The sequence below is a fragment of the Cupressus sempervirens genome, chromosome 2 (assembly GCF_028749045.1).
Source record: "Cupressus sempervirens isolate cs-2001-9-10 chromosome 2, ASM2874904v1, whole genome shotgun sequence".
NCBI classification, from domain to species: domain Eukaryota; kingdom Viridiplantae; phylum Streptophyta; class Pinopsida; order Cupressales; family Cupressaceae; genus Cupressus; species Cupressus sempervirens.
The window spans coordinates 529,793,134-529,811,040 of NC_143119.1; the positions used below are offsets into that span (position 1 = coordinate 529,793,134).

At 40.7% G+C, this 17,907-nt stretch overlaps 2 protein-coding genes across 3 annotated transcripts in view; both read left to right on the forward strand.

Annotated features, from left to right (window-relative positions):
* Positions 1 to 297: 297 nt before the first annotated feature.
* Positions 298 to 17,907, forward strand: part of LOC149573288 (putative RNA-dependent RNA polymerase 1) — an 87,724-nt gene continuing 70,114 nt past the window's right edge. The window contains exons 1-2 of one of the 2 annotated variants that reach the window (XM_089814497.1): positions 298 to 915; positions 1,273 to 1,822. In XM_089814497.1, coding sequence (XP_089670623.1) covers positions 1,301 to 1,822 — 522 coding nt within the window. In that variant the 5' untranslated portion in view covers positions 298 to 915; positions 1,273 to 1,300. The remainder of the gene's footprint in view (positions 916 to 1,272; positions 1,823 to 17,907) is intronic. The other variant, XM_089814496.1, reaches the window with a different exon arrangement.
* LOC149573289 (uncharacterized) lies at positions 5,207 to 7,948 on the forward strand. The gene is made up of 4 exons (XM_089814498.1): positions 5,207 to 6,355; positions 6,494 to 6,790; positions 6,913 to 7,311; positions 7,438 to 7,948. Exons 1-4 carry the CDS (start codon positions 5,222 to 5,224, stop codon positions 7,822 to 7,824), a joined length of 2,217 nt encoding a protein of 738 aa, XP_089670624.1. The 5' UTR covers positions 5,207 to 5,221; the 3' UTR covers positions 7,825 to 7,948.

A 17,907-nucleotide genomic window follows, 5' to 3' on the forward strand; every position in this document is an offset into this window, starting at 1 on the left:
TTATAAAAATTAACCAATGATGTGATGCCACATCAACAGTTCAACTATGGGTACTCTTTATGCATAACTATTGGTCTTACTTTTTTTTAGGGCTGTTTTAGACAACTTGGCAAAAAGCATGTTGATGTGGCATCATAATGGGTGATGTGGACATAAAACCTTAGTTATAAATAGACGACTTGCCAAATAAGTTACTTTAAAAAATTGAAAAAATATGAAATTTTTACGTAAGATTTTGATAAGCGCAAAGTTAGTTAGGGTGTTCAAGTATCAGGTCCTCTCCCCTATTTTTATTTGACAAGAGGAGGAGAGCTCAACGGAAATTTCTGTGTCCCGCCATTTCAAGGGGCCGAAAGGTACATAAGCCAGACAGCCAATGGCAATCCTTGTATGCGGAGTTCACAGTGCAACAATTCATTGTTGCAGACTTTACCATGGTCGTCTTAGTCTGTGATGTCATGAGACGCGTAGGTTTGGATTTTCTCACATTGTGCTGTCGCTGATTATGACATTTAGTGTTTCTTACAGGCTGATAATGGAGATAAAGTGAACACACTAAACAAATTCTGTCACAAAGGAAGTACCCTCGAGCTTTCTTCAGTTAGATTCGGCCCCAAAAGCAGTCCACGATGTGTATATTACTAAATATTATATATACAATTCTTGGGCTAGAAGAACGAATTTTATGAAATGTGATACCAGAAACTGGGGAAAACATAAGCTTGATAAATGGGTTTGAGTGACAGATGACAAAGCTGTGGAGATCTTGAGTTTGACAAGGCAGAATTATTGAAATTTGGCATCGAAAATGTGGTAAACATAAGCCTGTAAATGGGTTTGAGTGAAATGTGACAAAGCTCTCGAGATCTCAAATTTGACAAGGCGAGATATTTGCAGCTACAGTAGAACCCACTTGTAAGTAGCTGTTCTCCTAAGTGATTAGTTAAACTGGGCCAAGACTGAGCTGATATAGTTTTTAAGGATTTAATGGCGCATGCATCTTCTTTACTTCGGCTTAATTTGTGAATTGAAGAACTGCGTACTTGCTCATCCTTGTAGGTTCAGCTCAAGATTAGTTTGCATTCAGAGATCACTTCTGTTGTCTAGCTGCTTCATAGTTATCCGAGTGCCAATTATAATTCGTCAGCAATTAACTTTCACATGATGGGATCATATACCAAATATCAGAAATTTCTCAGAGATCAATATGCTTTTACATTAGTTATTGTGATTACATATTATAGTGTATGTCTCTGATTGTGGTCATTTTAGTGTAGCCGTAATTATTGGGAGCTTAGCCATGGATAGCAGCCGGAGCATTCAACTATCAAATCTACCAGTAGTACAAGATCCAAAAGGGCTCGTTGAACTGCTGGAAGAAATTACTGGGAAGGGGACAGTTATCGCATGTAAGCTGAGGACACCGAAATCAAACAAGTCGAGGATGTATGCTCATGTGCAATTTGCAAGCCCCGATTTAGCAAAGCTAGTCCGGGGATTGGCAAGCGGAGGTCTTATTACAGTCGGTCAGAATAAATTAACATCTCAGTATCTGGAGAGAGACATAGTAGCGAAGGCAAAATCCATGCCAACTCGTATTGAGGAAGGGAAGCTTTACTTGGGTAATTTAATATCGCAGAATGTATTCTCTTTTCTTTGGAATTCTGGTAATTCCGTTGCCGTGGAGTTTGGATTTGATATCAGGAAGCTAAGCATCTTTCTCAGTGAGCGATATATTGATTACAAGTTGGAGCTTGCCTTTAGAGATATTCGTCATCTACATCTCCGTTATGCAAGTGGTTCGAAGATTCTTTTGATTCAGGTTTGCTCTTCAGGATTTCTCTCCCCTTCTTTTTTTGCGGTTATAGGGTATGCATACTTTAGTATATACATCCTGTAGCCGCGCTAAAATCATGATGCTTATGATTGTTACCATATCAAGTGTTAAGTTATACATGGAGACATATAGCGAGTTCCTTTGTCACACAACAAAACCCCATATCTCACCCGACTTTTCAGTACTTGCATTGCTTTACTACTAAGGAATATTTCTTTCTGAAAAATATGAGTACATAGTATTCCTTGGGGGTGAAGAATATAATACGCGTTTCCGCAGATTCACGCTTTATCGGCTTATGAAATTGAACAATTCTAAGGTCTGTGCTCTTGTTTTAGAGTCTAGCCTTCATTTTGCATGGATAAATACAATATCTCTTTATCAATTTGCATGGATGAATATAATATCTTTCTATAATGCACTAGTAATGTGTTAATGAATATAGCAGTGGAACAGTGAGTAAATGACTTGAAGGAATTCTAAAAATGGACGAGGAGAGAGCACAGACATTGCCTCGAAGATATTAGAATTATGTTTCAATCAATAAAGAAAATTTCAAAATTATGCACAGCTACTACCACCCCCGTGTTCTTTACATTCAGTAAATCTAACTCTTGTCAGTTGTTACGATGCTGGTAATAATGACAATGTTTTGTGGCATGCTTACCACCCCATAATTGTAATTGTTCATACCCAACCTTTCTGGGGTAAGTGGGTGAACCCTTAGGCACTAGGCCCTGCCAATCTTTTTTTCCTAAGCGGGAAGATCACTCCTGGGTTAAACAGACCTTCCCGCATCCATGGACAATGCAGTTTCGTCCAACTATTTGGGCAATGTGCTTAGATTCAATGTATCCACACATTTAATGGTAAAGTCTGTGAAAAAAGGTTTGCTCGGTGTTCCCAATAATTTGATGTCAGGTCATGCTTTATGAATGGATGAATTCGATTTTAATGACATTCATGAGACCACAGCAGTCTATGGGACCAGCAGAATGTGTTAAACAGATTCCTTATTTCTTTCCATTTCCAATCTTCTGATATGGATCTTAGTCAAGAAATCCGCCATTTGCTTGATCTTGTCAACCTCAAACAAACTATGCATGTTGACCACCTTTTATGAACTCTTTTCGTTTTTTTGGTAGTCTGATGGAATGAATGCTTAGTCAAGATCAGCATCCACACTACTCTTTGTGTTGTTCTAAAGCGGCAGGCAGACCTTGTCAATGATTTCTCTTTTTGGTAATTTAATAGCTGGGTGGGCCAGCACCCTTTATTTTATTTCAAAGGAAAGTATTACAAAGTTTAGATAACTTCATACAAAATCTGATTGCATTACTGAGTTCTATTTGCCGATCTTAACCTGGCAAAATTGCTGCTGCCAGCATCAAACCTACAACCCTTATACACTGTCATAAACCATTCGATGTAAATACTACTCACCCCTTTACATATAGACAAAATTCTTTACATAAAAAAAAGCATCACAACAACTAGACACAGAGGACTTACCTTGTCCTTCTCTTCTTCTTTCCTAGGGGGCCTCAAAGCCCTGTGAACAAGGGACTCCTTGGGTCAATTGCCAAATGTCTCTTTTCTGCCTGCTCGAGCCTTCACTGGACAGTCATCCTTGCACATCCTGTGGCCTGGGCCATTGGCTAGCTCCTCTACAACCCTTGAGTCATCCGGTCTCCAGTCTTCACCACTGTCATGCAGCATTGTTTTCTCCAGTCCCTCATCCTCATCCTCATCCTCATCCTCATCATCAGTGTCACTCAGAACCAAGAATCCTTGCTGTGATTTGAATATATGCAACCATTCCTTCGTTGTTGGTGGTAGGGCAGCTGCCAGATGCTGTAGGAATTCAAGGTTCCTATCCTTGTCACTCAACCGTGCCGTCAGCTCATCCAGCTCCATAGAGATGATGGGGGGGAATTTTCTGATTTCCCCTTTATACCCACATCCTTCCCCCAAATAGTACTGCTGCAACACAAGGATCATGTTCTTACTGTCTACATTATCCAATACAGCGCCAATCTTCCCTGTGGCCCAAATTCTTTGCCTTTGGCTTCAACACCCCTCTACATAGTGCAAATGCCAAAAACATGGCTGTAATGTCCGTATTGACACAGTGCCTGTGGTAAGTCCACAGACCCACGGTCAAGGATTTCCTTTACTACATGAAGCACCAATGAATACTCCACATAAATCATCCACAATAATTGCCTTTCCGTTATCTCTCTGAAGAAATACACCATGCTCTTTGTTGTCTCTAGGCATATTGGCATGTCAATCGTTCCAGGTGGTATGTTTTCGGGTCCAAAGTGGTGACTTACTACTGGTAGTTTCTCTTGTTAAATAGCCCTTCTCCATCTGTCGAGATGCATCAAATCTTTCTCCCTATCTTGCCACACGAACTTACCATAAATGATATGGCACAACTACCATCAAATTACTTTTTCAAGTGTACTTTCCAGTACCAAACATCATTCTTTATTCCCTGGCATGGGCCCATTTCAAGCTAGTTTTTTGCCACCTCTTCCCCATATCTATCCATTGTATCTTAAGATACACATGCCATTAATGATATGGTACAATTGCCCACACAAATCTCTAATGAGTGTAATTCCCCATGTACTTCAAAATTACATTTCCTTCAAGCTGTCAATTGTCATGCTACTTGTGTACCACATATTAACTATCAACCACCTCTTTTGTCGTTGATTTGTGTGTTCTCTTGATGTGAAGAATGTCTGTCATTTCATACTAGAAGATTCCTAAGTTACCGGATTCGCACCCTGGAGCTCGGGTCCGGGTCCGGATTCATTCGGGTCCGGATCCGAGCCCGGGTTCGCGACCGGTCCGGGCAGGGTCCGCATTTTGGCCTGCGGGTCCTCCCGGGTCCGTGCTTGCACGGACCCGGGAGGACCCGCAGGCCAAAATGCGGACCCTGCCCGGACCGGTCGCGGACCCGGGCGAATCCGGGCGGACCCGCGGCAGGTGGGGCCAAAAAGTGGCCCAAAAAAGCAATAAAATAATGTTTTTTTCATTATTTTTTTTGCCAAACCCTAAAGTAAGGCCTATTAGATGCATTTCATTCATCTAATCTCTCATTTGCTTTGTCATTTTGCTCTCTCATTTTGGTGTGGCCATTTTGCAAGTTTGAAGAGAAGGTTGTAGAGATTATTTGTGGAGTTTCAAATCCTTCAAATAATCAGTGTTGAGTGTTCCAGGTATGCATTTGATCCTTCCTTTTGCTTCTTTCATAGTTTGTTTTTAGTTTTTTAAATTTTTTATATTTATTGTTCTAAATTTTTATCAAGTTTTGTATAAGTTTTGAAATATTTTTTTAAATTTGTTTTTATAGATTGCAAGAATCCAAGAATGAGTAGTCAGGGTTCAGTGGGTGGGGTGGGATCCCAAAGATTTAAAATTGATAAAGGCTCTCCTTTGTGGAAGTATACAACAAGAATTGAGCAATGTGCTGGTGGGGGAGGGTATATATGGAAATGCAATTTTTGCCAAAACCAATATAGAAGCTCCTATTTCCGGGTTAAACATCATTTGATAGGTCCACCAGGTCAAGGGATTTCAATGTGTGAGGGGCCCCCAGAGGGAGGTAAAAAAGGGTTGTCAGCTCCTCAAATAGCAGGCATGTTAAAAGAACAAGAAGAGGCTGATAGATTAGTGTCAAAGGTAAAAAAAGATAAGTCAAAGCAAATACCACCAACACCACCCTCTCAAACAATTAGTAAACCACATCCCTTCCTACCTACCCCATCTATGGATGAAGATGAAATAGAAACACCCGCATCCCGCAAGAGAGGCCCATTAGATACGGCATTTGAAAATGACAAGAGAGAAATTGCTGACATAAAGGTTGGGCGTTGCCTCATTACAAATGGTGTTTCATTCAATCTAGTGAGATCCCCTTATTGGAGAGAGATGGTGAAAGCAATAAATGATGCACCTCATGGTTACCAATCCCCTGGATATGAAAAGTTGAGAACCACCATATTGCATAAGGAGAGAAAGAATGTAGAAAACCTCCTCAAACCAATAAGAGATTCTTGGATCCAAACGGGGGTGAGCATTGTCTCTGATGGATGGAAAGATTGCAAAAACCGTCCTTTAATAAATGTGATTGCTGTTTGCCCCAAGGGGGCAATGTTTTTGAAGGCGGTTGATTGTGAAGGGCAAGTAAAGGATGCAAATTTTATTGCCCAACTTCTCATTGAATCCATAGAGTCCGTGGGAGTTGACAATGTTGTCCAAGTAATAACGGACAATGCTAAAGTTTGTAAGGCTGCAGGTGCTTTGGTAGAAGCACGATATGAGCATATCTTTTGGACACCATGCACTGTCCACACCTTGAACTTGGTGATGAAAACAATGGGCAGCCAAATTGAATGGATGAAAAATGTGTATGAGGAGGGTGAGCAGATCCAAATGTTTGTGACAAACCACCATATGTCACAAGCAATTTTCAGAACTTTCTCCCGCTTGGAATTATTGAAGGTAAATTTTAAACTTTATTTAGCTTCATTTATCATATTAATTTTTGTGTCATACTTTACAAAATTTAATACATATTCTTAAATTTTTGTGTTATCAACTTATCATATTAACTTACAATTTGAATTAACATGGTAATAGGTTGCTGAAACAAGGTTTGCTTCACACACAATCGTCCTTAGACGACTTGTGAGGGTGAAAGAGGCATTGGGTCAAATGGTTATTAGCAACAAATGGGGTGGATGGAAGCAAACTGATACAGAAAAGGCCAAAACTGTAAAGGATTTGATCTTGAGTGATAATTTTTGGAATAGGGTGGAATATGCATTAGAACTCACCGAGCCCATCATGTCTATGCTTCGGTATGCCGACACGGATGAGCCTTGTTTGGGAAACATATATGATGCCATGGACTCTATGCTAGAAAGAATGAAATCAGTAAGTTTAAATTTTTATACAATACTTTATCCTTGTTTATTGAGAGATTTTGATTTTTGATTTTAATTAAGTTATTAACACTACATCAAGATAACTTACATGTACATCATTTGACATCCCAGGTCATTCAGAGGAGAGAGCAGGATCCTGATACCTTGTACACTAAGGTGGAGAAAATTGTTCTACATCGTTGGAACAAGATGACTACACCTTTGCACCTCTTGGCATATGCACTTTCTCCTAGATATTATAGCAGTGAGATACTTGCGATTCCTGGTAGAGTGGCACCATATAGAGATCCTGAAGTTGCTGCTGGGTATAAGAGGGCACTTAACAGGCTCTTTAGTGATCCTGATGTGGCATCAAATGTTAGGAGAGAGTTTGTTGATTTTGTCTCAAGCAAAAATGCAGAGCCTGATGCAATCAATGACCAAAGTAAATTGGATGCCATTGGATGGTGGTACTTACATGGGGAAAGTTACCTGTACCTCCAACCTCTTGCCATTAAGATCTTGTCACAAGTATGTATTTAAGTTTTTTTTCCTTTTCTTATGGCTACTTAGCTTGTCGAATTAGCACTCTTAAATTCCTATTGTATTGTAAAATTACTTAGCTAATTTTTTAAAATTTGTTGGTTGTCTCTCTAGGTTGCAAGCTCTTCTGCTGCTGAGCGGAATTGGAGTACATACTCCTTTATCCACTCAGTGAAGCGTAACCGGTTGGGTTCAAAGAAAGCAGAGGACTTGGTATTTATTCACAACAACTGGCGCCTCTTATCACGCAAGGATCCAGGATATAAGAAGGGACCAGAGAAGTTGTGGGATGTACTACCTGAGACTTCTAACTTGGATATGACTGTCCAAGATATATCTAGAATTGCCTTGCTAGATGTTGAGGAGGACGAGGAGGAGGATGTGGCTGCATCTGGGGCTAGTGGAACCGGTTTGGGCTCCAATGATGTGGAAAATGTCAATGATATAGATGAGGATGAAGCCATTGATCCCTCATATTTTGATGACCCATTTGACCCTTGAAGGGCATTTGCATCTTTGATAAACTATGTTTAAACATTTGTCATTGACTCATTGAGTCATTTATGATTTATCACTATGTTTCACAGTTTCAAACTTTATTAAGTCATAATTTATTATCTATCAATCTGATGAAGTAGTCTATGTTTTGAAATTCCATTTTGCATTTTAGTAATTCAATGTATGATTTTATTTACAACATTAGCATAGATTAATGAGTGAGTATTTAATGTTTATCTTTGACATTTGGCATTGATCAATAATCAAGTAACATTGATATATTCATACTATGGAATGACTTAGTTTTACTTTTACAACTATATGAGTTTATATTTTTTTTGCATATATATATATATATATATATATATATATATATATATACACACTAACGAACCCACCCACGAACCCAAATGGGGAAAAAAAAATTGCCCGAACCCACGAACTGAACCCCGAACCCGAACCCGTCCCCGAACCCGAATCGGCAACTTAGGAAGATTCATTACTACTACTTACGCCAAATTCCTATTCACTGTTCCTCCCTTTCCCCCCTTTCCTTATTTTGATCCAAGCAAGGTTTTCGTGGTTCAAATGACCTTACGTACCCTGATGGCTCTTTTTGCCAGTTCATCTGTTGTCAAGTTGCCTCTACGATATATATGGCTGATTTTGAATTCCTCCAGTTCCTCCATCTTCTCCCTTATGCGTTCAATCTCCAGTCAGGGGTAGAGTTTTGCTTAATGGGGTTAACTGTGATCATCGAATCTCCTTCAAGGTGTATAATTTTGGCTCCACATTCTATTCCCAATTCTAATCTATGAAGTGCCACTCTGAACTCCGTCTGGCTGTTTGTGGCAACTCTAATATACTCCATATGCTTTGCCAAGGTAGTTTTGAATTCATCTCTGACCACACATCCTATCCCATTGGGACCAGGGTTGTCTCATGCTGCTCCATCAAAATTTACCTTCATCAAATCGACCTTCGAGGCTTTCCAGCAAACTTTTCTTCGCACAACTTCTTCTTCCAAGTGAGATTAGTGTTACCTACTAGGGTGGGAACGGTGAGTCTCTTGAATGTTTTTGTCATAATGTTACCCTGTGTGGTGAAGACATTATTTTTTGGTGTTCTCTTTCTTTTTCTGTATTGACTAACTCTATTATGGCTGCCTCTGTTTTGTTTATCAATTTTGCCCTTGGCATTGATCCCCACTTGAAAATTCTTCTGCTGCACTCTTTCCATAGTTCCCACACAACCGTTGAGGGAATAACTTGCCATAAGCTCTTGAACAGGTTTCTTTGAGCACACTTTGGCTACATGTAGAAGTTAGAACCACTCCATTAGGTTTCTAGGCATTGGTATTTGGAGAAAGTGTTCCCAGTAGCTTTCCGCGAAAGGGCATGAGAGCAATAAGTTGTTTACATCCTTGTCTTTCTGTTTACATAATGGACATCTGCTTGATTTGATTATCCCAATTTTGTTTAGACTGTCTTGCATGAGGATGTGACGCTGAATTGCTAATTAGGAAAAGGCATCAGCCCGGGGTGAGCAAGATTTGCACCATAGAATCTCTTTTGGTCATAGATGATATTCGGCTGCTGTCTCTTTCACCCTGTAGTCTATTTTAACTTTGTATTCCCCGTCTTTTGATGCACATCATCTAATTTCATCGCTTAGTGTCATTCATACGATGCCTCTTGCTTCTTAAATCCTAAGTAGCTTTGTCTTTTGTTCTACAAGGGCTTGCAATTCATCAAGGGACTTCCTCTTCCATTCCTATTTGCCATTGCTATTTTCTGCATAAGCTGTTTCCCTCACCTTCTGGTTGTTTCTTCTATGATGTTTTAGAGATCTGGTAAAGAACAAAGTGCTGGGTGGCCTTCCTGTTTCTCCCAGAATTGATCATATGGTCCATTGTTGACTTCTCAAGTTATGTGTTTGATGATGATTATCTTGCATTTGAGGATGAAGGATTAGATTGATGATCCATTTGGAGGATCCAATGTGTTGAGTATTCTGATAAACTCATCCAAGTCTAGAAATTTTTCCGTCAAAATTTGGACTAACCTTCGTTTGCTCTTTCAAAACATATTTCAGACCAATTTTTCTCCCATAGCAAGGTTCATGTTATACAACTGCCTTACTCCTGGCCCTTTGGCTCCAAAGGGCTTGCAAATCTTTTTCCATGATAATAGAGCTATTTTATGATTTTCCTCTGGATCACTCTAGAATTTTTTTCTCATGACTTGTGTTAATATATATCTTCCACTGCTTTTGGAATTCTCATGCATTTCATATAATAGATGGGAAAAACTGTTAATATTGATTTCAATATTAAGATTGTTCTAGCCAAGGATAGCCATTTACCCTTCCAAAGTTCCATCTTCTTGTTATAGCTAGTTATTAGATTTTTTTGGTAGCATTTCTTATTGATTCCCTTAAATAGTGGTAACCCAAGGAATTTCCCAAGTAGATTTGCAATTTTGAGATCCAGAATTCTTCCAATGTCTCTCCGTAGGCTCAGTTGAACATTGAGAAAAAAGACCTCTGATGTTTTCCAGTTGATTATTTGTCCGGACTTCTTTGTGTAGCCATCCAGTGTGTCCTTGATGATTCTGGTTTCTACTCTTAATGCACTTCCAAAAGGGTTCATATCATCTGCAAATTGCTGATGTCTTGCAGCCTCCAAACCTGGGCATATCTCATTTCCTTTCCATTGACCGTCTGATTTGTAATGCTGGATGGTTCTTCCTCATTCCTCCACCATTATGATGAATAGGAATGTGGAAAGTGGGTCACCTTGATGGATCCCCTTTGTGGAATCAAAGAAGCCTTGGGCGATCGCATTAGCCAAGACTGAAAATCTTGGATTTGAAACGCAGCTAGCAATCCAGTTGACATCCCTCTTCAAAGCCAATTTTTTGCAAGAATTTTATCAGAAATAGTCTGTCCACAAGGTCATTACCTTAAGTATATCCAACTTGATTACCATATTCAGGCTTCTAGACTTGCTAGATGAATGGATGGCCTCGTGTGCAATTATGATTCCTGTAATAATTGATATACCCGAAGATAAGCCACTTTGTTCTTCAGAGATGATTTTGTTTAGAACAATTTTTAGCATATTAGCTATGATCTTAGCAATTATCTTGTAGACTGTATTGCATAATGCAATGGGCCTGAAATCCGCCATGATCTGTGTAACCCCCCACTACGGAACCCAAGAGAAATTAACCTATAATGATGCTAAGTTTGCTAAACAATTTTTTTTCCGAAAGATTATAACATACAAGTGGTAATAATGCGGAAGCAATAACTCAAATACACATCACATACATACATAAATAAAACAATATAGTTACATCTCTCAAGGGTTCCATAACGTTGAATCACACACATAAGTTTTATTAAGTTTAGATTCATTAAATACAAAGTCCATGTCATAGAATAACTACATGTGCAAAAATCATATGAAAAGATATACAAGTACATAAGGTGCATACTCATCCATTGCACATGCCGCAAGGTATGAAATGCTAAAAGGATACACATCATGATAAGATACATCATCTTGTAGGATCTGAAATAAATGAAGTACACAATATAAGGGTATGAACATACAACATAATCATCAGATAAGAAGAATAAAACATTTGCAACAAGGTATATCCAAAATCGGTGCCCAATTGTCAGATCACAATGGCAAAAGAATCACTACCACCCAACCTTGTGGAACCTAAGTGGTCCCACTCCCACCGTGCTGAGGTGTAATGGGCACCCCTTGGATGTCCCAACTAACTAAACCAAATTGCTGAAAGGAATTATGTCAAACAGTTTGCATTCAACTTCTTAAAACCCCTGATAACTTAATTACTTCAGCAATATTGTCATAATACTCCAGCCCATGCTTACGAACTTGCTGCTACAATACTTTGTCCTCCAATCAGTCCACTACCTTCATAATACCATTCCCTCCAAGTGGTATAAGCGTCGGACAAGTAGTGAAGAAGATATGAGCAAAATATCAAATCTGCCTGTAGCCGGAAATGCAACTAAACTGCCTGATAATGAAGCCAATAAGAAAGAATTCCAAAGGCCAAACCCCAAGGGAATGACGTCTAGAATGTTACAAGAGAGGATAGACGTCCTCAAATGCCAAGAACAAAGCTGCAACTCACACACCAATTTCTTCTCATATTCAACCTGTCTAATGAAGCTACAAATGCTTCCTTTTATTCTATTCCCACGGTTCTGCTCAACTCATATGGGCAATGTGGGATAAAGATATGTAATATAAAACATATATTAAAATACCCCTTATGTCTCCTTTGGGTACACATCACCATAAAATAAATATTAAAGTAACACTTTAATATTTTACAATTAAATTAGACGTTACTTTAATAAAACTTCAGGCATTAAAATGTATTAGCAATCAGACTCCGAATAATGAGAGTGATAGCTCATCGGAAAGCTCTCACCGAGGAGTATCGAATCCAATCACCAAAATTGACCTGCACTGTGTCTTGCCGACTTACTAAAAATAGTAAGTATGCCTGAAACTGAGTAAATCAACTTCGTTTTGGTCCAAACTGGAAATGACTAGGCCAAAACACTCCAAGATCCCATTAAACCCTTCGTTAGCCCTCAGGACCATGTAGAACAAGGCTAACGCACACACACTTGGTCAACTGCTAAAATGGGGACATTACAGTCCGCCCCCCTTGAAATTGCTTGTCCTCAAGCAATCTTAGTCCAGCCTGCTGAATAACCTGCTCACTCTCCCATGTAGAATCTTCCTCCGGCAGATCTTTCCGTCTGACCAAATATTCCTTCACTATCCTATTTCTAAGCTTCCTCTCTCTGGTATCCAGAATAGCCTCAGGTACTAACACAAGCTTCCCCTCCTCATCCAAAGGGGGTAAATCTGCAGAAGGCACTACACTCTGACCAATGGCTTTCTTAAGCCTAGACACATGAAACACATTGTGCACTCGATTGCCCTCTGGAAGCTCAAGCTCATAGGCGACTTTGCCCACTTTGCGAATCACCCTGTAGGGACCATAAAATCTAGGTTTCAACTTTTCAGCTCTGCTCTTCTTGAGCGATGACTGTCTATATGGTTGTAGCCTCAAGTAAACCATATCCCCTACCTCGAAACTGCGCTCTATTCGGTGCTGATCAGCATACAATTTCTGTTGATTCTGGGCCTGTTGTATATTCTCTTTGAGCACTTTCAGGATGTCCTGACTATCCTGCAATAAGTTTTTGGCTTTGGGCACTCTACTGTCCCCCAAAACTAAATCCATGAAGCTAGGTGCTTCATAACCATAGAGTGCCATGAAAGGAGTCATCTTGATGGACATATGATAAGTGGTGTTATAACAATACTCTCCCATATGCAACCATCTGATCCAAGCCTTTTGTTGTGTAGTTACATAGTTCCTCAAATATCCTTCCGCCCATTTATTCACAATCTCTGTTTGCCCATCTGTTTGCGGATGATAACTAGTGCTAGGTGTAAGATCTGTACCACACAACCTAAACAACTCTTGCCAAAAAACACTCATAAACTTACTATCCCGGTCGCTGACAATGAATCTGGGCAACCCATGTAACCTGAATATCTCTCTAAAGAAAAGATCTGTCACCTGTGCTGCTGTGTAAGTGGACGGAATAGCAATGAAGTGAGCAAACTTCGTCAAGCGGTCCACCACCACATAGATGCAATCCCTTCCCTGCACTCGTGGTAAACCAGTGATGAAGTCCATCGAAATACTTTCCCATTTCCTATCAGGAATGGGCAAGGGCTGTAATAAACCTACAAGAAATGTGTGTTCTCCCTTATTCTGTTGACAAACCACACACTCCCTGACATACCTCTGAACATCATCCTTGAGCCCTTTCCATGAAAACCGCTCTCGGATCTGCCTGTAGGTCTTGAAGACCCCCGGATGTCCAGCTGTGGGTGCATCATGAAATGCCTTCAGTATCGCCTCTCTCAAATGTGATGACGGAATCAAATAAACCCTGTCCTGAACTCTGATCAATCCATCTATCACCTCATAGCGATCATCCTGTATGGTACCTGAAATCAATCCAGAAGCCTAAGCATCTCCGACATACTCTGCTATAATCCGATCTCTCCAATCTCCTGAAATCTCTGCCAGAGCACATAAGTGAGGTCTCCGAGATAAGGCATCAGCCACCACATTTTTCTTACCTTTGACAAACTCTATGTCAAAGTCATAAGCCTGCAATTTAGTCACCCATTTTTGTTGCCGGTCATTAAGATCACGTTGGCTCATGAAGTATTTAATACTGTTGTGATCAGTCTTGATCACAAAACGTCCACCTACCAAATATGATCGAAATTTGGCCAATGCATGCATTATGGCCAACATCTCCCGGTCATAGACAGAATAACTTTTCTCAACTCCTCGGAGCTTCCTACTCTCGAATGCAATGGGATGCTTCTCCTGCATCAATACTGCTCCAATCCCATCACCTGATGCATCACAATGATGTTCAAAAGGCTTCGTGAAATCCGGTAGAGCTAGAACTGGACATGAAGACATTACCTGCTTGAAATGCTCAAAACACCTCTGTGCTGCCCCTGTCCACATGAAGGCTCCTTTCTTGGTAAGATCTGTCAAGGGTGTAGCAATCTGTGAGAATCCCTTAACAAACCTCCTATAAAAACCACATAAACCAAAGAATCCCTTAAGCTGTGTAAGGTTTGTGGGAGTAGGCCATTCTACAATAGCTCTAATCTTTTCGGGATCAACCCGAACGCCATCTGCACTAATGATATGCCCCAGGTAAAGGAGCTCAGTCATGCCAAACTCACATTTAGATTCCTTGGCATACAATGACTCTCTCTCCAGAATAGATAACACCTCCTCTAGATGATGTAAGTGCTCCTCCCAGGTCTTACTGAAGACCAAGATGTCATCAAAGAAGATCAAGACAAATCTCCTCAGTTGCTTCTTGAATACCTGGTTCATACAACTTTGAAATGTAGCAGGTGCATTGGTTAGACCAAATGGCATAACCATGAACTCAAAGTGGCCATAGTGACATCGGAAGACTGTTTTCTCAATGTCCTTTGCTCTCATCCTGATCTGATGGTATCCGGATCGCAAATCAATTTTGGTGAAGAAGCATGCCCCATACAACTCATCAATCAGCTCATCAATCCTAGGAATGGGATACCTGTTTTTAATTGTTTTCTTATTCAGTGCCCTGTAATCGATGCACATGCGCATCGTCCCATCCTTCTTCTTTACCAATACTACTGCTGAAGCAAAAGGGCTCTTACTGGGCCTGATATGCCCCATTTCCAACAAATCCTTAATCGCCTTCTCTATCTCATCCTTGTGTTTCTTAGGATGACGATAGGGAGTAATCATAACTGGTTTGGCTCCCTCCTCGAGCTCAATAACATGTTCCATCCCTCTGTCAGGAGGAACCCCATGAGGAATATCGCTAAATACTTTAGCGTGTCTATCAAGTATCTTCTGGACATCTAGTGGATGACTCTTTTCTTGTGGCTCTGGTGAAGTTGGCATAATGTGGCACTCTGCCGCCCACTCTATGTCATCATGACGAAAAAGTCTCTGCATTCTCCTCAAGGACACTACTCTGCAACCTCCATCTGAAAGCCCTCTAAGTACCACGGTTCTGCCCTCATGCTGGAATCTCATCTCCAATTTCGCTAGATTGAGTGTGAACTCAACTAGTGAAGCCATCCATGTCATGCCGAGGATGACATCATAATCTCCCATGTCCACAACATAGAACTCATCCTCCAACTCGTAGCCATCTCCAAACCTGATGCGAAGATTAGATATCTTCCGAGTTCATAATAACTTATCACCGTTAGTCACCATGACTCTAAACCCATCATGCTCCTCTGTCTGTAAGCCTCTCCTGGCTACCAACTGTGCATCTATGAAGTTATGTGTAGCCCCAGTGTCAATAAGAGATATCACTTTCTGCCCCTGGATAGTACCCTTGACCTTAAATGTGATTGCCTTTTGGGCCCCTGTCAAGCGTGCCAACGATCTATCATCCTTAGGAATGTTGCTCTCCTCTATAGTGTTACCCTCATCTGAATCGGAGTGCTGATCCTCCCCTTCTGACTCTGACTCTTCTGCTGAAAAATACTCCATTTGATTTGCCTTAGCCTTGAGAGAACATTTATGAGATAAGTCCAAAGGCTCTCTACAATGGAAGCACAGCTTCTTCTTTCGAAGTTCATTCAAGGTTTCATTGTCTAGTCCTTTTGATCCTTCTTTGGGTTTGCTATACTCTTTCTGAAATGATTTTTTGTCTTTGTCCTTGCGGTAGGAAGAATCTGTTGAATGGTTTTTTCCTTTGTATACCGAAGGGGCTAAATCTCGTGCCTTTTTAGTTGCTTCAGCTAACGTGAGTGGATCATGTCCCTTCACCCAACCTCGTAATGGATCAGCAAGACCATCACAAAATAACACCACCAATCTCCTAGGAGAGATATCAGTAACAAGTACAGACAAGTGCTGAAACTCGGCAATGTAAGCATCCACAGAACCTGACTGTTTTAACTGTGCTAGCTCCTTGAAATGTAACTCGGGATCCTTAGTGTCAAATCTCCCAATCAATGTTTCGGTGAATTCCTCATAGGATGTAATCTGATTATGCCCCAAAGTCACCATGCCATGATGCCACCATTCATGTGCAACGCCATCCAAGTGCATAGCCGCATACTTGATAGCCTCCTCCTCAGGCATAGGATTAAGCTGCAAGTATGTATCTACCTTCTGCACCCAAGCTCGTGCAGTCATCTTCCCTGAAGCATCATAATAAGGTAAAGAAAGTTTTCCAACTTTCTTCCTCAGCTCAAAGTTTTGATTCCTCCCTCCTGCTTTAGGCATGTGTCTCATCCTCAAGTCCATATAATCTCTAAGAGAAATATCTGCCTGAAACTCTGGTCCACTAGCCTCCCAGTCCCTCCTGAACTGATCCTGTAACTCGGTAATCTGCGGTTCGTTTACTGGATGAACCGGATCTCTGGGTGGAAAAGTGGGTAGAAGAGGTCTCGAGCTTGCAGTCCGTGCTGGGCGTGCAACGTGTCTAAAGTTATCAGCCTCATTCCCATTGTTGCCGTGTCCATTATTACCATTAATGTTATTCTCAGGACCATTGTTGTTGCCTTGGCCTTCATGGTTATTGTTTCCCCCGTTGTTATTGTTTCCCTCGTTGTTATTGTTTCTGTTGTTGGCATCACCTGGATTAATATTGACACCCATCTGTCTAGCCATGAGCTGCAACATCATGTCCATTCGCCTATTCTGCTCCTGCTGCATATGCTGCCCCTGCTCTAATGTATCCAGTAACTGTCGGAACAGTACCTCCCCCTGATTTGGACCAGCATTTCTGCCTCTGCCTAATCCTGTATTCCTGTCATGTCGATCACCCATATTATTGTCCTGATCACAGAATATCTCCTCTGTGTCTGTATGGTTGAATTCAATGTCCCCCTGCACGGATGTACTAGACTGTTTGCTTTGCAAGTCTGAAATCCTATTTTGTCTTGCTCTGGTATCGCGGAAATTATAAGACCCCTGTCGCATGCTCAAACATAAATGCTTTGCCTGTGTTTTTTACTTACTTTTTCCCTCTCTCCGGCTATTCCAAATTCCCTATAAGACCTCCACAGGATGGCAGGACTTATAGCTCTGATACCACTGTAATGGGCACCTCTTGGATGTCCCAACTAACTAAACCAAATTGCTGAAAGGAATTATGTCAAACAGTTTGCATTCAACTTCTTAAAACCCCTGATAACTTAATTACTTCAGCAATATTGTCATAATACTCCAGCCCATGCTTATGAACTTGCTGCTACAATACTTTGTCCTCCAATCAGTCCACTACCTTCATAATACCATTCCCTCCAAGCGGTATAAGCGTCGGACAAGTAGTGAAGAAGATATGAGCAAAATATCAAATCTGCCTGTAGCCGGGAATGCAACTAAACTGCCTGATAATGAAGCCAATAAGAAAGAATTCCAAAGGCCAAACCCCAAGGGAATGACGTCTAGAATG

Bases quoted from the DNA above. Each gene is read 5' to 3' on its own strand.
- LOC149573289 (XM_089814498.1), top strand. From the start codon at position 5,222: ATGAGTAGTCAGGGTTCAGTGGGTGGGGTGGGATCCCAAAGATTTAAA. The intron at 6,356-6,493 runs GTAAATTTTAAA...ACATGGTAATAG, and splicing joins CCCGCTTGGAATTATTGAAG to GTTGCTGAAACAAGGTTTGC. The intron at 6,791-6,912 runs GTAAGTTTAAAT...TTGACATCCCAG, and splicing joins TGCTAGAAAGAATGAAATCA to GTCATTCAGAGGAGAGAGCA.